General features: G+C 38.5%; 1 protein-coding gene across 1 annotated transcript in view; it reads right to left on the reverse strand.

The window, feature by feature from the left end:
* WDR19 (WD repeat domain 19) overlaps positions 1-21,513 on the reverse strand; it is a gene marked incomplete at its 5' end in the record, with an annotated part of 26,760 nt that extends 5,247 nt beyond the window's left edge. Inside the window, 18 exons of the mRNA XM_009873395.1 lie at positions 5-81; positions 703-827; positions 3,628-3,724; positions 8,466-8,543; positions 10,245-10,313; positions 11,185-11,297; positions 12,632-12,756; positions 13,254-13,400; positions 14,444-14,527; positions 16,040-16,122; positions 16,232-16,372; positions 17,264-17,321; positions 18,048-18,157; positions 18,428-18,538; positions 19,149-19,308; positions 19,849-20,053; positions 20,673-20,820; positions 21,364-21,513. Coding sequence (XP_009871697.1) covers positions 5-81; positions 703-827; positions 3,628-3,724; positions 8,466-8,543; positions 10,245-10,313; positions 11,185-11,297; positions 12,632-12,756; positions 13,254-13,400; positions 14,444-14,527; positions 16,040-16,122; positions 16,232-16,372; positions 17,264-17,321; positions 18,048-18,157; positions 18,428-18,538; positions 19,149-19,308; positions 19,849-20,053; positions 20,673-20,820; positions 21,364-21,513 — 2,081 coding nt within the window. The remainder of the gene's footprint in view (positions 1-4; positions 82-702; positions 828-3,627; positions 3,725-8,465; positions 8,544-10,244; positions 10,314-11,184; positions 11,298-12,631; positions 12,757-13,253; positions 13,401-14,443; positions 14,528-16,039; positions 16,123-16,231; positions 16,373-17,263; positions 17,322-18,047; positions 18,158-18,427; positions 18,539-19,148; positions 19,309-19,848; positions 20,054-20,672; positions 20,821-21,363) is intronic.
* Positions 21,514-23,485: the final 1,972 nt, after the last annotated feature.

The following is a 23,485-nucleotide window of genomic DNA, read 5'->3' on the forward strand; positions in this document are numbered from 1 at the left end:
TGACGGAAACTTGCTGATGTTGTTGGCTACGCGGATGAGCAGGCGCGCTCCCTTCATGTGATTGCCGCGCTTCACGTGAGCCTGGAACACAGCACACATTTGCGTTATGCGCAGCCTTCGGAGAGTAATTCCTGCCGCCCGCTCTCGGCTTTGGGCCTCCGGGGAGCTGCACGCCCACGGCTCTTTCACAGAACTGAGCAGAGAAGTTACCACGTGCTAGAGAAGGGACCAGAGACTTTACCTTTCCCAGAAGAGTCTTTCTGGCCTTCAGTCCCACTGCTTGCCTGCTCTTGCCTCGCTGCCGGCGGCAACGGAGGCCAGAAGCCTGGCTGCAGTCTGAACAGATAGTCCTGGTGGGCCCCAGATCATGTGAGCCCCTGCTGCTTCATTTCACTCACACTAAAGCAGTGATATATGCTCATGAATAATAATCAGTAACAGTACTAGCAACACAACATATTTTAAGTATGAATGCAAGATGCAGGTTTTTAACTATCCAGTATTTGAAAAAGAATGTGCTAATCAGAGGCAGAAACAACCAGAAAGTATTGATTGTGCTTGTTAGCAAGCACTTGGATTCTGTGACACAACTTATATGACATATATGTATGGTAATTTATGTATACAGGGCATCTATAAGGACAGTTCAATAAATCACAGACTGTGCAATTTATGCATAAATTCTGTTCCTCAATTCATTACCTTCACTAGAATATAGCTGTGTAGAATCATTAGGTTTGTAGCCATCTCAGAAGGAATTTTAATCCTCTGGGTCTTCAACTCTGAATACATACTGAAAAGAACATCATGTGCATTTCGGTAGTTTCCTTAAAAACAAAAAACACTGAATAAGAAATTAAATTTTTCATAACAATTTCTTTACTAATATGCAGAAGGTGAACAGGAAGTTATGTTGATTCTTAGAGCAAAACCTTTGCAAGACCATTTCTTTGGAAAGTCACAAGCAGTTGCTTGTCAGTTTCCTGAACAGAATCAGCCAGGGAGTTAAATAACCTACACTTTAAATAACCTATAATTAAAAAGTCTACACTTTAAAAATTCATCTAGAAACAGTAGCAAAATACATATGTGGATGACAATTTCGTATTACAAAGCTTTAAAAATGGAAGATATTGTATCTAATACATTGCTTCCACAATAAAAAGAGAAGGTATTTTTAGAGTATTTAGAGATGTTACCTCCTTTTGTTCTTCACTGTCAAGACATTTCAAAAGCTGTTGCTTACATGTTAATTTACCATACTTTTACTTTATCATTAGCTTTGGCAAATCCTTGCCTCTGGAACCAAATAAACCCAAAACTTTTCACAGAGATAATTAAAATTTGAGTGTTAATTCACTAGATTATACTGGTCCAAGGTTACTAGCAAGGATTGCTCACAAACTACAGGATTTCATTAAATTATCAATTTAGCTGAAAACACCCAGTGCTTAGTACGATCTGTCTACCCTTAGCCAGCTGTTTGTTCTTGCATTGGGTTTGGGGTTGGGTTTTTTTTCACTATTAAGAGTATAAGGAAGTCATAGGCTTTGCAGTTAAGAGGCATTTAAAGGAAATTTCAGATTCAGTTATTTCGGCAAACTTTGTTTTCCTCTGTCTCTATTTCTCTATCAGTAAACATTTTTACAGAGCAATTTGTTACATGTTGTTACACATTAGAACTGAATCAGCCAGTGGAATTTGTGTGAGGCGGTGACATATCACTGCAGAATTAGCTGCTGGAAAACAACATTAATTTTGTCACTCTGCGTTACTGACTCTCAGTATAATAGTATCAGTCTTAAAATCACACTATTACATAAAAAATAAAATGAAAACTGCACATGAAATAGCATACCCAAAGGGAAATACCAGACAGTTTGACTTTAAAGGAAAGAATAAGCTATATTGCTGTGAACTTCATAATTAAATTAATGGAAACCTTCTGAAAGAACTGTGCCTCTGCAGAGGAAAATTACTGCAAGGTCGGTGATTTTAATGAGAAAAAGACTGTGCTTATTGTTACACTGTTGCAGAACACATCTCTATGCTATGGAAGAAGGCCAAGGGCATCCCAGCCTGCATCAGGAATAGTGTGACCAGCAGGATCAGGGCACTGGGGGGGCTGCACCTCGAATCCCAGGTTCAGTTTAGAGGCTCCTCATGACATGGAAGACATTGAGGTGCTGGAGCGTGCCCAAAGAAGGGCCATGAAGCTGGTGAAGGTTCCAGAGAACAAGTCTTACAAGGAGCAGCCAAGGGAACCGGGGTTGTTTAGCCTGGAGAAAAGGAGGCTCAGGGGAGACTTTATTGCTGGAGGTTGCAGTCAGGTGGGGGTTGGTCTCTCCTCCCATGTAACAAGCAACAGGAGAAGAGGAAATGGCCTCAAGTTGCACCAGGGGAGGTTTAGATTGGATATTAGGAAAAACTTCTTCACCCAAAGGGTTGTTAAGCACTGGACCAGGCTGCCCAGGGAAATGGTTGACTCACCATCCCTGGAGATATTCAAAAGACGTGTAGATGTGGTACTTAGGGACATGGGTTAGTGGTGGCCCTGGCATCGCTAGGTTAACGGACTCCATTGATCTTAAAGGACTTTTCCAACCTACATGACTCTATGATCTTACGACAGTTCACTGCTATGATGAACTGGAAGATCATGCTGGCCAAGTCCTTATTAGCCCAATGCCAACGAGCAGTCCATAAATGTTAATTTGCCTTGGCTGTTCCTGAGGCTGTTATTTGTCCTTTATAGATATTTTTCTTAACCTACTTGAAAAGAAAAGCAAGCAGGGTTATGTCAGGGCTGTTGCCATGGCTACAGAGGAGCACGAATAATGGAGGCAACAGTTATTTTGCTTCTATCCCTGTCTCTTCTTATTACTTTTTTTTCTATTTCCATCTTCAGCTCCCTATTACAGGAGAAAACAAGGCTTAAGTCTGATCCTTCAACAGAAATCATCTCTTGTGCACAAAGAATTACAGAATGGCCTAGGCTGGAAGGGACCTTAGAGATCATTTAATCCAACCTCCCTGTCATGGCCAGGGACGCCTCTCAACTAGATCAGGCAACACTTGGGGACCGAATGGGAATCGAACCCACGACTTTGGTATTATCAGCACCACGCTCTAACCGACTGAGCTAACTGGCACCCACACCTCCCTCTGAAAAAAATCACGTATAAAGACTAAAGGATCAGTATGCAGGTCGGAAACTGCACGTAGAAACTGCAATTCTAAGATCTCCGATTAGCAGAAAAGTAGAATCTCAGGCAATCTTAATCATTATGTGTACTTGAATGCAGTAAGGAATGCTGGTATTTTCCACAAATTTCTGTTTTCCATAGTGTCAATCTTTTCACAAAGGCGACTTAAAATTCAAAACTAAACTTGAATACAATTAAAAGAACTGATATGTGTCCTTTCTAAGCATAAATAACAGTACCCTAAACACACCCTGAAAGGATGTAGGGTCAGAGATCATAGAATCATTCAGGTTGGAAAAGACCCTTGAGATCATGGAGTCCAACCATGAACCCTACTCTACAAAGCTCACCCCTAAACCATATTCCTCAACACCACATTTAAACGACCTTTAAACTGTCACATGAGTGAAAACAGGCTTACCTGAACGCTGCTCCTCTCTGCCAATTATGATAGCAGTTCTGGCAGCTTCTCTGTACTGCTTTAGCGCCATGTATAAGCGGAACAGGTACTTGGCGTCCTTAATTAAATCATACAAAAGCAATTAATACCAACTGAATCCACACGGCCGTATTCCCTTTCTTTATTTGCCCACCCCACCGCCACGTTCTTTAAAGCAAGCAGACAAGCGGGCTCGTTTTTCTGAAGAGCTCTTCAGAATGACACACTTAGCTACGCTACACTTCCCCCACCGCAAGTTTTGGCTTCGTCAGCGTGGTCACAGACAAGCACCCACGCTGAGGACTCTGGTGGGGTTGCAGCGGCCGAGGGGTGAGCCCTGTGGGCACGGCTGCGGAAAGCCGCAGGTCGCCGGGCACAGAAAGAGCGGAACAGGCAGAAACCCAGCGTTCAGAAATTTCTAAACTGCGTTTAGAAATTGAAATCGTGCCAGAAGTGTTTAAACTGCATTATGGATCTAAATGCAAATACTGCTTAGTGCCAGTAAGGATGACAAAATCCAGCCATTAAAGGGGGTAATATTGTTCTAGGACCAGGGGGTAGACATCCAGGACGACTAAAAAACTGAAAATCAAAGGGACAACCAGCTAAGAAAATGCACAAAATTTCTCATTTGCTAAGCTATGAATTTTTGATACATTATGTGACTCAAGAATGGCAGACGTAGCAAAGGGTTCACCCAAGAACTGGCAATCCAATAGCACAAAAATTAGTAAAGTAATTTAAAAACAAAACTTTAGAAACTCAAGATAGGAGTAATGAAGAAAACAAACTAAGTTCTATCTCTGTAAAGTCTACTGAAACTTCTAGCAGACTAATGAGATAAAAAAAAAAGAAATCAACAAAAGAGACCTGATCTTTCATAAGAATTTTGAGAAAATCCTCAGAAGATGTCATTCCTAAAAATATAGCTAAAATATAAAATAAAATTACTTTGCTTATGACACAAAGGAACTATTAAGTGAAAAAAACCCTGGGCTAGTGTTGCTATCATATCTTTAGCAACGATTTCTAAAACAGAATCAATAATAAGTCAGGTCCGTTCATGATAACTTTTTAAAAAGTAAATCAAGACTTGGTTAAGTTGAAATACTGAATATAATGGAATGGCTCCAACTGAAGTATACAATCAGAAAAAGAAACCACTGGAGCCATTGTTATCTTTATAGACAGCTTTAACAAAAAAAATCAAATCAACTAATTCTGCAATGTCAGTAGTAAACCCAAACATTTACAAGGTGTCTTCTTTGTTAAAATGGTATAAAGATTTTTTAAGAAAGAATTGTATTAATCAATATTGTGCTGCTCTCTGGAATACTCTGTGCATTTTGTATGTAAGTCTCAAACACACAGCAAAAAGAAAGAAATTCAAAGGAACGGGAATATGAAAGACATAAAGACATCTCCTTTTAAAGAAGGTGACTGCAAAGATTAACTCCCTACTTGAGAAGCAAGGGAAAAAAACAATAACAAAAATAAAAGCAAGAGAGAAAGAAAAAAGGCAAGTAGAACTCTTCTTTTTAGTTCACAATATATGGAAAAAGCGTTAAATAACCAAAAGTAATTACTTTTAAACTAACGATATAGCAGAATTTTAAGTAACACCCCATCAAAAGGTCAAACACCCTAAGAACTGTAATGGAACAATAATGAAATAATTATCTGGATGATAAAGTGAACACAACTACTTATATTAGTGGATATTATTTATCCACTGTAAAATGCTTTAAAAAGGAGAACTGCTATTCCCTGAGTGGGGTAAAACAAAAATTATGATGACTGGTAGGTTATGACGTCATTCTTCCCAACTTCTGACCACCTGGAGGTTGCTCCACTGCTGCTGGCAGAGGCTGCGCTTCTGCCCCATCCCAGCTGCCTCTTCCTTCTCTCCTGCAGGAGAAGGGTCCCAGCAGAGACCAGTGGTACTGGCCACATCTCTAACTATATTTTACTTAAATAATCTATTTAAATGACTTACATGGCAGCTGTACATAGGAAAAAAAAAAAGTAGAGGGCATTTAAGAAAAATTAGTCCCTTGTTTTAGTTTCCTATCTTACCTTTAAAGTCAGTAATTTTAAAAGCAAAATATGCAGGAATTTTCAATTGACAATACTTTTCCTAAGGTCTTGGGAAAAAGTATGACTGCAATCTAACTGATTTTAATTTTAAATAGCCATTATTTTACTTTTGCTTTTTAAAACATGTGTACTTAGAAAATATGCACACAGAAGACAGCAGAACCTTGCTAGTTAATGCTCCCTGAAAAATTAGAAAAGAACACATGTGAGAAATTAAGAGTCTTTATACATGAAAGTTGACAAATACATCAGCTGACATAGTAACACTTTTAAGAAACAGTTTATAGTTAGTCAGACAATAAAAGAAGAAAAATTTGGTAAGCCTAGTAATTTTGATAATATGGTACTTCATGAAAAAGCCACGTCATTGTTGGCTGCGAAAGACTTAAAGCAATCAGGCTGCTGTGAGTGAGGACCTGGTTTGAAGATCGTTGGCTGAAAGGATTAGCAAGTTTCTGCTGCACGGCTACTTTAATTTCACTCTCAGCTTTACAAAAATACCACCACATAAAAGCCGCTACTCTCTAAAAACAACCCCATTTGCTTGATAATTTCAAAAATACTGTCTGGATAGCATAACAAGGATAAGGATTAATTGTTTTTTAAGTAGATTTTAAAATCAAGTATGTATGATTTGATAAAGTAAAATTTTGTTACTCACTGAGAGAGACTATGGCAGATTGGATTAAAGCATTCAGAAGAACAAGAGAGAGCTTTTAAACAAGGAAAAGAAAGCTCTGCATTGAAGTTCAAAACAATGTTTTAAATATGACAATTATGGCATTCACAAAACTTCTAAGCATTTTCTAAAAATCTTTAGAACCTCTGCACCACGGTGATCATACTGCTGCTCGCCTCCCTTAGCCAGTCCTGTGTGCTTCTTTCAGCCAGGTGGCCTGAGAAGAGACTGGATGCTACAGCTTCTGCCCACTCAACTCTCAGCATAAGATTTTTCATCTAATGCCTCCAACAGCCTCATTCTCTTCTGGTCTCTTACATTTAAGTTTTGTTTGTTTCACTGGATTTTGCTTCTTCTCATAATTTCACTAACGTTCACTCATTTCACTAATGTTTCAAAATACAGGTAAATAATAGAGAGACAGATGTTGGTTGTTTTATTTTTTATTTTTAAAAATGCAAAGTTGGCTTGGCCAGGAACTGCTCAGTGTCTCTAGAAGTCTTTGAGATGAAACCCATCATCTCCAGGCATCATACAGAGGAAAGCACCAGAATTTCTAATCTCCCAACAGAATCATAACCCACAGCTGTAATATTACAGGTGAAATAAACTTAATGCACCAAGACCACGTCATCCTCATCATTACCAAACCTTACCCCCCACTCAGTAAGGCAGAACTTACTCTACCACAAACGCCATTTTGCACCTGACTATTTACTGTGAGACCTTAAACTCCTCGACTAAGGAATTAATTGCCAACTGCAATGTCTTTCCCTGAGGTCTGGCTTTCATGGTAGAAAAACAAAGCTGCAGCACCACTTAGCTCACGTTCAGTAACAGGCAGTAAAACCTGAAGTGGCTCAGCCACATAGTTCCATGAACTCAAACCCAAATATGACTGAATGTCCCGTAAGGTCTGTGGACATCAAAGCCAAAAATGCACTGTGAAGCCTGGTTTTCTATAGCCTGAGCTCAGAGAAACCAGACAGCCCACAAAAGAGCTGTGTGTCATCTTAACCTTGAACGCTGCTGTTCCAATGTCTAATATCATATTTACAGCAGCCACTTTTTCCTGGGGAAAAAACAATAACATACCAATGGAATATGGTCAAAATATACTTCTTGTGTTGTATTACAGCACACATCTAATCTGTGATTTGCTTAGTTTGTGAACAATCCTTTTATTACCAAACCAAGTTGTGTTGGCAACTAATACACAAAAATCTGTCAGCAAGTATCTTCCAACTCCCAAATCCCAAATAATAAAGAAAGAAAAAGATGAAATAGCCTACCAGTCTGCCAAAAGCCTTTTTTACACCCAGTGAATGGTTTACTTTTAACAAAGGAGCAGGAACCCTGGAAGAAAGGGTACTGGTCCTTTCTAAATTTCATTAATTGATCACATGACAATAAAAGAAACCTCATAAACCAGAGCAGAGCACCTCTTGTCTCGCAAAGCACCTCTTAAATAGTCTAAGAGAAAAAAATTGTACAGATACAAAGAAGATTTTCTACAATGATGACTGAAAACATAAAAACCAGTGTCCACAGTATTTCATTCTCCAACAGTTAATCAAACTTCCATGTTAGGAAAGTCTGTCATCAACAATCTTCAAGCATTCTCCCTGGTTTTAAAAACTGTCTATTATGAAATAAACATATAGATTTACTTCCAACACAGAACAGAAACTCTGTGTTTTAGTTTATAGAATTAAAGCCAATATACGCAGATGAAATTGACTCTACGGATAATCAATTCAAACTTTAAGTACTTCTACATAATAAGAAATTAAAAAGAAAGACATTTTTTTCAAAGTAAAAAATGGCCTTATGATTATATGTAAGATTGTTACTTCCTTTCCTATCTTTCTGAAACTGGAATTACTGGGTGAACGACTCACAGAGACTTGATCATACAAGACTTGCTCCTTAATGAAACCAAGCGAAACCACAACACGTTTGCCAAAAATTTTAGGACAAAATAAGCTCAAAATAACTTGTAGCGCAGCAATATGATGTAATAGCAGTGACAGAGATACAATACCTTGGGCATGCCATCACTTCCTCCCATAAGATAGTCTATCAGCCGATTTGTTAGGGCCTCATCTTTTGCCCGTCCCACCTATTAAATAAAGACAGAAAAAAATACGATATGAAAGAAAAAATACTTACTGATAAGGAGGCTTTCCATAAAAACGCGTAAATGAGATAGATTTATATTTTTATTTATTTTTGTTAGTTCTGTGTATTGGAACCAGGTGATGACTTGGTTCACCAGCTCTGCCATGCCTCACATAGGAGATGATAACTAAAGAGGTCTCTACCAGCACAAAACTGTTCCTCTGCTTCAGCGTTGGGAAGGCATCTGGAACTAGGGCCCATGAGCTGACACCTGCTGTCACAAAGCCATGCCCAACAACCAGCCACACTCTGTGTCTCGAGGGCACACTCAGTGCTGGTCACTAGATCAGAGCCAGCACTATATGACCAGTTGAAGAGACAGTCCCAGAGGGTTGTGATCAATAATATAAATTCTAGCTGAAGGCCATTAAGTAGCAGCATACCTCAGGGCACAATACCGGGTCCAATCTGATATAGATGACGGGGAAGAGTGCACCCTTATCAAGCTCGCTGATGATACAAAAGTAGGCTGTGCTGCCATCCAAAGGGTCCCCGACAGGCTGGAGAAAGGGGCTCACAGGAACTTCATGAAGTTCAACAAAGGGCAGTGCAAAAATCCTGCACCTGGGGAGCAACAGCCCCATATACCAGTATATATTGGGGGACTCCCAGCTGGCAAGCAGGTTCTCAGAAAAGGACCTTGGTGGGGTCAAGTTGAACATAAGTCACCAATCTGCCCTTGCAGTAACGAAGGATAGCGGTATCATGGGCTGAATTAGGAGAAGTGTTGCCAGCAAGCTGAGGAAGATGTCCTTTCCCTCTGCTCCAGGTGAGGCCACACCTGGGGTGCTGTGTCCAGTTCTGGGCTCCTTAGTACAAGAGAGATATGGACATGCTGGAGAGAGTCCAGCAAAGGGCCAGTAAGACAATGAAGGGCCGGAGCATCTCTCATTGGGGAAAGGCTGGGACTATTGAGGTTGGAAAAGAGAAGGTCTGGGTGGGGGGAATCTTGGCAATTATATAAATACTTGAAGGGAGGATGCAAAAAGGAAGCAGCCAGGGTCTCTTCAGTGGTGCCCAGTGATAGGACCAGAGGCAATGGGCACTGGCTGAAACAAAGGAGTTTCCATTTAAACATCATGAAACACTTTTTCACCGTGAGGGTGAACAATCATTGGCAGAGGTTGCCCAGGGAGACTGTTAAGTCTCTCTCCTTGGAGATATTCAAAAGCCTTCCAGACATGGTCCTGGGCTCTAGGTGACCCTCCTTGAGCAGGGGGGGTTGTTGGACTTTCAGAGGTTCCTTCCAGTCTCAATCATTCCATGATTCTGTGACAGAGTGAGAATGAAGGCACATTGATCTCTCTAACCATAATGTGCAGACTGGAAAAATTTGCAGAACTGAAAAATCATATATGGATATTGCTAAAAAAGACAATTTCAAGCTCATTTGTCTCTGACACAACCACAAAAATCTGCATGAGTTCACAAACCTTCCTTTGAATGATGAAAACATGTTTTCCTCTGGTGTCAGTATGAACTGTTTCCACTTTTTAATGTTTAGGTATCACCTTTACAGATACAGTTTTCCTTTTATTTGTTTCTGTCCAAAGACACTTACTGACGTTAGGAAAATATCACAATACTGAAGGTAAACCTTCTGAAAAGATGAAGAATTTTTTGTTTTATCAAAGTTGCTTACCGTTTCAATTGCCATTTCTATAGCCAAGTTATCTTCTGTGCTTGGACTTTTAATAAAGTGATTTAGTGCCTAAAATAATAGAGAAGCAAAGTTAAAACTAAGACATGAACTCAACATTTTTCTGATTTTTATCAAGTTACTTCTCTCCGCACTTTGACAGACAAGTGGAAGTGGCACACTGAATGCTTATCCCGACTATATTTTACAGCCATAAGGACAACCACATACCCTGCAGAGGCAGCAGCTGCTCTTACTCCAGCAAGAAAGAAGAGAGTTGAGTCTGCCAAATTCTGGTGAACACCTTCATCTAAGACTCAAAGATGTTCACAGCAGCATTGTAAGAGGAAATTCATGACTAACGTCCCACTGGACCTCCCTACACCCCAGCTGAAGGAGTAGTCACCTGCAATGGCTGTAACTTGCAAAAATCAGTAGGATTTTTAGGCATGTGTTCAGCACGCAAAAGTCAAACACCCACTAAGTGTGAGTTCTCTGATTTGTAACGGATGAAAAGGAAGTGTGTCTATCAACGTAATTAGCATATTTCCTTTTTTTAAAAAGACCTTTAAGTTAGGACATGCTACAGTCTTAAATCAGCCACCAAGTCTTCATCAGCCAAGCTAATAAAATATAAATAAATTCTACTTCTCTGTTCATGATATTTAGAGGCTCATTGAGAATAGTATATCACTGATCTACCTGGAGCCTCTCTTGCTATGAAAAAGTCATGCGCACAGCAGAGTATAATTCACAGAGCACCATGTAGATAATTGCAAATGGAAATAATTTACTTATATTTCTCAAACTTTTAAAGAACATCAGTATGTCATCAGTTAAGGCAGCTGAAGTCTACTGTGAACTTCCTTGAGTTTGAAGTACACTATTTTGAACAGTTCCTATGAATGTTTAACTATTGCTGTTCTATCCTTTAAGTACTGACCCGTGCATATTGACCACACAGCAAGAAAAATTTTCCCGCCTGAAAATGTTTCTTTTCTCCTTCGAAATATAGTGCAATGCTTTGATAATCTTCATTGCTAGTACTTTCAGAACCTGCAACAGATAGATAGCAATGAGAGCAGAGTATTCTTATTGAGGAAGATACAGGCCCTACGGAAGTAACAAATTCCTACTCTACATTTTGTTTTCTAGAGACATTCAAAGAAAATTAAAGTCAGTCAGACTCAAATTTTGTCTTATGCATTTTTTTTCTAATTAATGTCTAAATGTCAGACATCGGGAGCTAATAATCCAGGGAAATAATTGTTTCCATAGGTTTTACACTGTAATTACTCTTTTTTTTAGCAGGCATAATAAAATGGCATAAGTATGACCACTAACGAATTTTTCCATTATGTCTTGGTAACAATAGAAGAGAGCAAGTGATTGTGAGATTATCACGTGAATTATTTTCATGGTTTCAAAATACACGAGTGTATTTATCTCACAGAGCAAGATTATTGGGACCAACGTAAGCACGTGGTAGCAGGGAATACTGCTTAGTCTTCTAACCAAGACACCATTTGACTGTACACATCTAAAACAAAGACAGCCCTTTAAACAAAGTGTTTAAAACCCTTTTTCACTCATCCACTTCAATTACTATTTGAGACACTCTATTTTGGATAGGAGAGAAAGAAGAAAGCGTAAGGAACCTTAGACCAACAGTGGTCGCCTTGACAAGCAGCTGTAACCGTACATCACCAACCCAGGTGCTGTCAAGTTTCTACAACCTTCACAACAAGAATACATTTTTAAAAGGAAGAGATTAACTGAAAATATTAGCAAATTTGGCAGATACATATGTGGAACTGTTTCCACAAAGAATGACGCCTGATGCAGGTGAAAAACATTTACTGCGACTTGATAACCCGGCCACTGACTGACTTCACAGCCTGAGGCAAAAGTCAGCTTCTCAGTACGGCGTCCTTTTCGTCTCTCACTGAGACGAGAGAAGGCTACAAAGGGCCTTTAAAGGAAAAAAAGGGAAACACAAGGGACATACACATGTATGATAAGAGCTGGAACCATGAAAAAAGGAAAATAGGGGATAAAAATCAAGAACTGTACCAGTAAAATTTTCAGTTTTGGAAGAGCAGAAAATAATAGTCGAGATAAATGCTTTATCTTTATGGATAATCAGAAAAATACTGTCAGAGGCAAGATTTTAAAACAACCTAGACGGAAGATGAAGGGAGATAGCTAAGCTGAAAGCAAAGCTCAGCTTGTAGGCATGAGTTAGACATGGATTGTCCACGGTGACCGGAAGTGGAAAAGGCTGGGAAACAAAACTTCACAGCCCTTGTCTTATGATTTCAAATTGCCTTAAACCAATTAAAAGAATAGGAAAAGATATTGCAGGCAAACTATTAACCCAGAATACTCACTTATGATATCAGCATAAATCTCCATCTTGTTGTGTTGTTGAGCTAATGTGAAAGCTTCATTATTGCATTTGGACATGACCAGGAACTGGATGGCAGAACCATAGTCACCAAGCTGCAGAAAGAATCTAATGAGAATGAACAAATAAATACCTTAGTACTAATTAGCAGAATCACAGAATGCATTGGGCTGGAAGTGACCTTTAAAGCTTATCTAGTCCAGCCCTCCTGCCGTGAGCAGACACCTAATGAATGCATCAAATGTTTCAGGCATATATTGTGACACATAAAATAAATTAGAAATGTATCGTATTTGTATCTCAATTATTTTAAATAGGTTACTAAAATTAACTTAGTATAAATAATGCAGCGTGGCAACTTTTATTATTATCCAAACATATTACTTCAGGTTTCTACAATCTTAAACAGAAAGTTTTTAAAAAAATTAAGTCTGTAGCTACTTAGATGTCCAAATTTTAGAGAACTTAAAACAATAAACTGAAATATACAGCCACTGGCCAAACACCAGTAGTCAGAGTCTGATAACATTAGTAACCCTCATCAACTTCCAATAGGTATGTCCCCTTTCACCTTTTTTTTTTTAACTCTGTGTAACAATTGTTACCTGGCCACCATCTTTGCTCCTTCAAGAGACTGTGTTTCTCTCACAACATCAACAGCCTTTTCAGGATTATTAAGGTGATCCAAATACAACCGGATTACACTGTCCCACTGTTTTGCGTGCTCATAAGCTAGGACAGCTTCCTTGTACCTGCAAAATAATGGTTCCACATCAGTATTTTTAACTTTTAAATAACTGCAATATGGTGTGAAAGAAACATATAGTATTTTATTTCCGAGAGGTTACTTTGCGACACCTTCCCTTTGGTTTGCATAACAGCCTTGCTCTGCATTTACTAGGTTTTTTTGACTCTTGGGAGAGTGAAAGGTAGAGAGTACAGAAAAAATCCTACCACAATCATATTTTTGACCTACTTTGCACCAGCATCCCTTTTTTTTATATCTTAAAAGTGGTTCATTTGTTCCATCAGCAAACATCACCTGTTCTATTGGTTCCATATAAAATCCCTTGGGAGTGTGAGAACAATAAAAACCTAACAGATGATAACTAGTTTTACAATTTTAAAAATGAGACTCCTTTTCTATTCCATAAACTAGATCAAGAAAATTCTTATTCTCACACTATGCAAACTGACACAAACAGTATTTTTTACTCCCATCAATGCAAACATTTAGCTTTGGTGCTGCATCATATTATAAAGTATCATTATTCTGAAGCACATTTACTTACAGGTAAGGACTAGTAGAAACTACACTCTACGATTAAATATATCCTATTTTGGACTTTCATTTTAGCCAATAATTTCACATTATTCAATATTTTGCATGTGCAGCCATTAAGATGTAGCAGTAATTTGACTCTAGAATTAAAAATCTTTCATGATTATTCCCCCTTTGAAGAGCCTTTAAAAATCACAGCTAAGGAGTCGTTAGAAGCAAACTGAACTTCAATACTCTGCTAAGTGGAGTTTTTGTTAAAGGTATTAATGCTCATACAGGAAACCAAAGAATTAGAAACACACCTTTGATACTAGTGGAAGGTCCTTAGCTTATGTTTAAAAACTTTACAGAACACCTTAAGTTCACATATTTAAAAATACATTTTCACAAGATTATTTTACACAAAATTTAAAGCCTGTTTTTAAATCTATTTTATAAAAGAGTAATGTATAATAATAATGACAACAATAATAATAACATGTTTTATAGAACAGGATAAGCATTCAAATGCACCTGCCATCTGCTTCTTTGGCCTTTGCATACTGCAGGTGAATCTTTGGAGATGAAACATGAGGAAGAAGTTCACCAACCTTTGCCCTAGAAAGACAAGAAAATGGTTATTTAAATAAATATATCTGGTTTCACATTTTCTCCAGTACAACAGGCATATTTGTGTCAGCACTGAAAAGGAAGCTAAAAAGAAGTAATCAGACATAATGTATAAGCTTTGAAAGCGCTTTAGTATTTTCAGAAAGCTGCACTTTATAGATGTAAGAACTGGAAATTATAGACTGCTCCACAAACATACAGGCTTAAGGGAAGACAACGTCTTCTGGTTTTAAAGTCTGAAATGCACAAGCATAAGAAGTACCAGACCAACCATTTTTACCTCTGATGTTCTCTAATTAACCTACAGAAGCAGCACAGCATTAAAACTGTGAAAGAATGTGCAAAAGAGTACAAAAGACCATCAGCTCAGGTGCAGCTGTGATTACTCCCGCGACTGTGTGCTTCAGGCCACAGGTTGTACAGAGGATTCGGAGCAATTAGAAGCAGATTCCCCGAGCCATGACACTTGTAACAGCAGAGTGTGGAGGAACACCTAACTCTCTCAGTCCCATAAACCTGGCTTCGGGAGTTGCGCACAGGGATATGATCAATAAAAGGCAGCACACTAAGCAGTGAGCCTAAAGCCAAACAAAGGATATGAGGGACTGAAGGGAGGCTGACCTGAAATCTCGCCTCCCTGCTAAAAGACAGAGCGCTCCCCAAACAATCTCCTTCCCTGAGAGTGAACAAAGCTTGTACCTCCCACTTCCCAAATCGAGGCTATCATCATTTCCAAGTTACTCTACTTAAGAAAGTGTTCTCTTGGTCTGTTCTGATGCCACTGACACTTCTACGATGGAATAAAATTTTCCTTAGTAAATGAACATAATATTCCAATCTAATTTTTAGAGCACTTGTATGGAAGAGGAGAGGGGTCTTTCTGATCTTTGCTGCAATCAGTTCTTAATATTGTAAGTCCATAAAATATAATTAGGCAAGAATTAAGCCCTTAAGTCTCTCACTAAACTATGTGCTTCCACTGGAAACGTCACAATAATCAAATTCACTTAAAAAGAATTAAAAATGCATTCAACATAAAGCCAGCAATTTAGACTACTCATGATTATAGACTCCACCTGAACCAGCAACTTAGAATCATTGCCAAGCTCAGTTACATATTTTATAACTGAAGAAATGTAATGAACAGTAAGTATATGAATAAAATTAATAAATTCGGTGTCTGCACGCACACATGCACACACAAACACAAAGCACTCAAAACTGCAAGTAACTTTAAACGTAACACAAAAAAAGAAAAAAGAGAGACTACCTCCCATTTACAGTAAAGCTGTATTAAAAATAACATAAGCTGCTGAGTGAACACTTGTCCTAGTTTGAGCTTAACCAATTCTGTTCTTATTTAAGCTTAGGGGAGGGAACAATAAAATTAATAAAAGAGAATTAACGAGATCATTTGTGCTATTCAGAGAATCATTGCTCTCCAACGAGCAACACAGCAAGTCCTCTGAAATATAACACTTCCCCAGAACCTGTACTTACCAGTTTTTACACCGGATGTACACTGATGCTGCCTTGTCATAATATTGTCCTTTTTCGTACAGCTGAGCAGCTTCTGAAAATTGCTAAACATTGGAAATCATTAAAATATAATTTCTAAATAAAGATTACAAATAAATAAACAGCCTAAGATTCACATATTCAGCCTTTAGCTTTATTAACTCTTTTGAATACCTTCATACTTTCCAGAATAGCTCCACAGTCTCTTTTTAGTAACCTGCTGGGATGTTTAATGGCCTGGTTTACCCCTCGACGGATATCTCCCATTCGAATGGACATCTGAGCCACTCCAGCAAGGCAAGCTTCATCATGTTCCTGGTACCGGCAATCAAATGAAAACCAGTAACTATACGTTATACATTATAAATAGCAGGTGACAAAAGCCACAGTAACAAAGCACTGAAACAAATTAACAAAACATTACATGGACTTAATTTTTTTGTCTCAAAATCCCTGCTTAGCTGCCACTGCCACTTACTTAACACTCAGCTTTCTTCTTAAGATTTGTCTGTAATTTTCAAATATTACCTACAAGATCTGTCCGGACCAAGCATACAAGACAAGAATCTGTTTTACAGACAGCTCAGTACAACTCTCCTCTTTCCTCCACATCCAACAGAAGAGAAAAAAAAAGAAATTAAAAGCAAGATACTTCTTTTTTTAAAGGTGGTAAGGCCACTGGTGTTTCATAAAGCCATATGGCTTGAATTCAGAAAACACTGTTATTGCCCCTATTATCATTTAAGCTCCAGCATAATAGACATTTTGCAAATATTAGAGGAAATAATGTTAGAATAAAGGAGGATCTACTTAATGTAATGTTTGTATTCTACCACAATCCTTGCTTGCCTTTATATAGGTAACAATTCAGTAAAGAAGAACGGAAGGAGTAATTAGGACTTCTGTTGTAACAATGAAAATCCTAGCAATATTTTCTCTGACATTTGCATGTCTATTATGAAACTGCTCAAATTATAAGATCCTAAGTCTAGTTACGCCATGTTAATACAATGGCAATACTGCTTTACACCGAGAGGAAGCATCATTCCGTATATTAAGAGAAGTGCAAAAACTACTATCCCAAAAGCAATAGTCATACAGATTTAAAGCTGAACAAAAAAAATCTGAATTCAAATGAGTCTGACACTCGACAAATTAATATGTAGTATGAAACTACAAACACTATCATTACTGAAAAGGGATTACCTTATTGTTTCCAGTGATTCCCTTCTCATAATGTGCCAGAGCATTAACATAATCACCCCTAAAAGAAAAAACAGAAGTTACATGGAAAAATAGGAAGAAACGGGTACCTTCCTATCACACAGACAAGTAGGCAAAGGACAGACAGTTCTGCAGTATGTCCTGACACTTCCTGCACGCTTTATGGAGCTCAATCACCGAGGCAGTCCCTCTTTCCATTCCATCATACTGAGACCAACGCACCTCCCTTGAAAGACAGGTGAAGAACCTACCAGCACAACACACCTCAATAATCTCATCTCTACTTCCACATTTTTCTGAATGACAAATGAAACTAACCTTCTAAAATTATTTGGAATTTTGGCAACATAAAAACGAAGGCAATTTTTTTCCTTCAGTACGTTCAGAACTCAAGATGCAGATGTCTGCATTGTTTCGACTGCCTCCATTCCTTCCTTTCTGCGACCAAGTGTCCTCTGTCTGTGCGAGCAACACGGCCAGGGGAAAGGAGTTGTCTAAAAGCTCTATTAATAGAGGGGAGTTTTTTCCTCTTGGTTTAGATACTAAATAGACCAGGTTTCATTTGGAAAGATTTTGCTATAAAATAGACTTGAAAATCCTGACAAACTGTTAATACCTTCTCTCTTTCAGGGACTGGCAGACTTGAAATTTGACATTTTCCTCTCTCAGCAAGGCAGTCAGCTGAAGTATCTCAATTCTATATTCTTCTAATGAGCATGAATATTGGTTTAACATTCTTACACAGCAACTTTATGGGAGAACTTACATGAATTCAAGCTGCATTGCATATTCCTTCGATATGAAAGGGATCTGGTCTGGGGCCAAACGCTTGGCCAGCTGAAGTGCGCTGTCCCAGTGTTGCAAGTCTTTTCGCATCTATTTATAAAGAACAGTAACATTTTCTGGTGCAAGTATTCTGAATTCTAATTCTGAATTCTAATATGAACGTTATACTAAATACAAATACATAGCTAGTATTCTAGAAAGATTCAGATAATGTGAGAGACATTCTAGATGTCTCTAAGAATGTCACATAATGGCAAGAACAAAACATAAAAGAGCAGAATTATCAGAAGGTAAAATATTTCAACAGTAAGGTGGAGATGAAAACAGCAGGAGAAAAAGTTACACATCTTAAATGAATACCTCAAGTGCAGCAATAGGACAGGATGAGGCCAGATATAAATCCTGGGCCAGATTAAAATCACTAGTAAACATGGCAAGATGCCCTGCTAAAAGGTTGTGGTCTTCTATTCCCTGTAAAAAGATGTAATTGTTACAAAAGTAGCCCCAAAGAAAAAAAATCATATTGTTAGAAGTAATATCATTTAGTAAGCACAGTAAACCAAAAGCACTCTTACATTTTACAACCATGTGTATTGGACTCTACACACCAGAGAAAGCCCTCACTTCCTTATTGTAGCTCAAAGCCGCTACAGCAGCTAAAATCAGCAATTTTCAAAAGTGTATTTTAAGGTACCACTTCATGCACTCTTCTAGATGTACAACTGCAATCTGTTTTGGTTTTATTTTTTAAATGACAGCTGCATTAAACATTTTCTCAAAAATAACAAAAGGATGAAAGAGCTTCCAAATGCCTGAGACATGAATATATTCTGCTGTTCTCAAGCAAATGCAGAAAAGAATGTTGTGCATTCCAGTAAAGAATGTAACCACTTCAAGAGAAAATTAAGCAAGAGCTATGTGACTTAGATATTGTCTCCTCTATAAATATTAACTCCCTTGAAAATAATTCAACTACTATATAAAAAACCCAAAACCCAAAATCCCCACATAAGAATTCAGCAATTATTAAAGAGGAATTAAATCTCCATACTTCCTATTTAAAAGGGACTTTACATTTTACCTTTATTTGCTCTAGTGACATCACCATCCCAGCATTACCAAATGTCCGATAAACACGTATTGCAAAATCCACCTCCATATGATGTAAGCAAGCTTTAGCCAGCTCATTCCAACCAGACTGGTCATTAAGAAGTCTGCACAGCTCCCATGCTTCTGAAAACCTATAGAAGGTAAAACACACTTAAAACTAGTATTACTCATACCTAAAATTCCCTCTCAACACTGTTTTCTTAATTCTGTGGTACAGAAAACATAAAAAAACATTTACTTCTAAGCCACAGAGAGAGCAATGTGTCAGGAAGAAAGGAGAAATACAACTGCAGAACTCAGTTCTGTTTCTCCTGTTTCTATGACATTCTTTCAGGACATCAAAAACTACTCTGACATTTATACTGATTTTACATTGCTTCATTGCAGTGAGAGGAGAGCATGCAAGAAGTACTTCCAGTCAGTTTTGGAAGAGCCACTGTCATAGAACCCCGAATCAGTCTTGAAAAAAACTACTTTAGCTTTTACTTGACGGTGGAAAAACACTGGGTCACTTATTTAGCTCAGTCTGCATAGACAGCTACATCAATTCACAGATCAATCTACCTTTTCATTAATCAGCACAACATTTTAAAATCACCAGGATATGTTGTACTGAGCTAATAAGCAGAGAAGAAAACAATTTACACAATCTATTTAAAACGCAGATGTACCTTTTCAACATTAAAGTCTGAGCAAGCATTTGTGTCAGCTCATTAGGTCCAAAGTCTTTCAAATTGCCAAGGAAACTGTGAGTGCTTAGATAGATATTGTTTGTTTTCCCACTCCGAGTCTGACAAGTTAATTCTCCATTATACAACAACAAAGGTTTATGGGAAAAGGGGACTTCCGTGCCACCTGCCAAAACAATCTTTGATCCTAGATTCAAAGACCAGGGAGAAAAGAAGACATCATTAACAAAAAACCCTACATGGTAAAAAGTTTAGCAAGCAGTCATAGCTGAAATACTGTAGATTTGCAGAGCATTAATTCAAGTCCTTTAGTTCTGGTAACCACCATTTACTGTACAGCATGTGTCTTTCAGTAAAGTAAATATGTGTAACTTCAATCTTCTAAACTAGTAAGGTCATTTTCCAAATGTTTGTAGGTAAACTTCTGAATATTTCTCCGTCACCAATACAGAAATTGCCATGATTACAATTTTGGTTAACTGTGTAAGCGAATACAAGTTCTGTCACCCTGATTCTGAGATTTTCACGCGAACATTTCAAAATACAATTGAAGCACAACATATAATTTTCAGACAAAAGACTATAACAGCTGAGCAAGTTAAGACCAAAATGCCTTGCTGGAGCTTTACAGAGAAGCCTGCAAAACAACTAGTTCTCTGTTCATCACTTTCAGTTCTCTATTCGGCACTTCAGAACGTCTGTAGTACTATTTACTTTTATATGCAGCTATGATAAGAAAAATGAAGACTTAGAACATATTTTATTAATTAAAAGAGTGAATAAGGTTTTAAAAGCATTTACAGTACCTTGAATGGCATCCTTATGAAAAACGTAAGCGTACACTTTATCATCATCAAATGCAACAAAAACACCTCTATCCATTGGCCAGTTTTCCCACAGGATTCCTTTAATAGTTGGTGAGAAGTTTGGAATCTCGTATAATCTATCATTTGCCTACAAATATCACAAAAGTGAAATCAGTCACAACTGACTACAGAGACAAACTAAATATTCATCCTGGTTATGATTTAAAATAAAAAGAGAATACAAATAGTGCAGAAAATCTACTAACAGAATGTTTTCTTAATACAAGTAGTGCCACTGAATAACAACAGTTTAATTCAGAAGGGAAGTAAATGGAGAAAATGAACATTATACGAATGTTACTTACTTTTCTTAGAAAAAAAGATAATGGGGACAGGCAGTGAAACTGACAGTGCTTGTTAATGGGCTAAAATATCTGTATTTGAATACAAAACCACACATATTTCTGAAAATTACCGATCATGAATTTGGTGTAATGAAATTGTCCTGACCTAATATGACAGTTTTATTGCCTTACATTACTGTTAAGTTATCTTCAAGCCTCCCCAGCAATTTCTTCTACCCACATACATGTTGGGGTGACAAAAGCTTCCTCATTCTCTGTTAAAAACGCTATACAGTTGAAGTGCCTGCTTCTAAATGGAGTTGTATGGGTACCCCACAGTAACTTACTGGACAATAGACAAAGCCATCGCTTTTGTCATCTATCAAAGCCAATCTGGTTCCACTGGGATCTGGAAAAATTTTTCTCACACTGACAGGATGCCGGTATTCATTCACATATTGCCAGTCTTCAATGTAGAAATAACGGATAACTCCAGTCTAATAAGAAGTAATAGAAAAAATGACATCAGTGTAATAGATTAATGACATCAGTAAGTGGCAAGTAGACAATGAACTTGGTTGTAGTTTCACCCATCTTAGCCTGCTAAGCATGAAGACCATTCAAAGAAAAATACTTCCAAGCATTTTTTTGGCTTCCTTCTTCATTCACAGCTGGTTTTGGAATGGAGAGGAAAAGCCTGAGACTTTTTGGGGCACGTGGAAAGGAACTGGAGGTTTGAGAAGTCTTCTGTTTTCTCTGGTTTTTTATCTTACTCTGCTTTGTAGCAACAAGCTGTATTTACTATGCAACTCTAAACAAAGGAAATGCTTGCCTCATTGCTGAAAGAAGCTTAACCTTCCAAGCAAGCTGAAAAAATTCTTCTTACAAACACGTGTACCTAATTTGGGGGAGAAAAGCAATCAAACTGATTTGTTATTAATGCTCTACTTCAATCAGTGTCGCACAAAGAAGAATCATCATGGCCAGGCTTTGCGAATGAAGATATGGGAAGGGCTCTACTCACACTTGCTACAAGCGTGCTGACGGCTAAAAAGGCCGATGTGAGTTAGGCAAGTTCGGTTGCATCTGAACACACCTTTGGAGGCAGGTGTACGCCTGTGTCTCTCTTGTGTTTGTCCGACCGCATCAGAAGATGCCTGTTGGCTGCGGTTAGCCAAGCTGGTGGGGGGTGGAAATGAACTTTGGTTAGGCCACCTTTTCTAGGCCCCTCTCCGTGTGGAGCAAGCAGTGCTTTCCTTGAAAAAGGCTGCTTGGTCACTCAGGATATTGTCGAACAAGACTGTCATCTCTGGGGTCAGTCTCGAGCGACCAATGTCCTGAACCGCCTGCATGCAGGGTTGGGTCTGCGCTTCCAGTGCATCACCTGCCATTTCATCCCTCGCCTGTCACTACAGGACTTTACAAATGTGGGTGTAACCTTCGAGCCTGCACAACGGATTTTTTAAGTGAGGCTCAGCGTGCGCAGAACTGGCCCCACCCTTTACTCCTAAGCTTCATCTGCCAGGGCCTAGTGAGCTTGGATGGTGACAGCAAAGTTCTCAGGACACAGGTTTAGTTAGAGTACCCTTCTCTTAGATGGATGGCCTTACAGGGCTAAACGAGCTCCATCTGCCCAGGCTTGGAGTTAGAGTTGTTTTTCTCCTAGGATGGTTGCCGGGAGGCTAGTGAGCCCATCCTACCTGTGGACACCCTTCAGTTGAAACCTGTCTGGCATGGGAGACCCTATCGGAGGCATATGCCACTGCCAGCATAGCTCACAACCTCATAAGGGCACGCAAGCTTCTCCCCCGTGACAAGGGGGTGTCTGTGGAGAAGCCCAAAGAATACTGAAAGTAAAAGGCGGCTTTCGAAGTCAACTGTAAAATTTGCACACATCGAACAGCTGCATATGTAAGTGCTTCAAATTTAGCAGTACCCCTTTAGGTGCTGAGAAAGCGGGAAAGCCCTCAGCTGCTGCAAAACTACTCAAGTTATTAAACCAGTGATAACACCAGAGACAGCAATTTTGCCTTTCCTCTGGAAGGACAATATCTCAGTCTGCGTCACAAGGTGCACAAGGCCACTGTATTCCCAGTGTCAGAAAATACTAAAAGAAAAGAAATTAGCCATCGTGCACAGGAAAAATCTCTGGAAAATTCCATAAGCATGTTCACATCCTTCTTCAGTGCTCTCCTAACTCCTCTCTTTGTTGAAACACCTAAAAAACGTCTCTTTGGGCAAAGGCTTCCAAGTCAAGACTCACTTATTTATGCTATCGTAATTGTTTATCTCAGTATCTTTTTGTCCACATCTATCATATCATCACTTAATTCAAGAAATTTGCCCGACGTGTACTATGTTCTTTCAGTTTGATTGTTTGATTGCCAACTAATGCCACACAATTACATTCTGCTACTAAAATCAGTGTTTTGCAACAAACACTAGTAAAAGCAAATCTTAACCTTCCTG

This window comes from Apaloderma vittatum, unplaced genomic scaffold (genome assembly GCF_000703405.1).
Source record: "Apaloderma vittatum isolate BGI_N311 unplaced genomic scaffold, ASM70340v1 scaffold6770, whole genome shotgun sequence".
NCBI lineage: Eukaryota > Metazoa > Chordata > Aves > Trogoniformes > Trogonidae > Apaloderma > Apaloderma vittatum.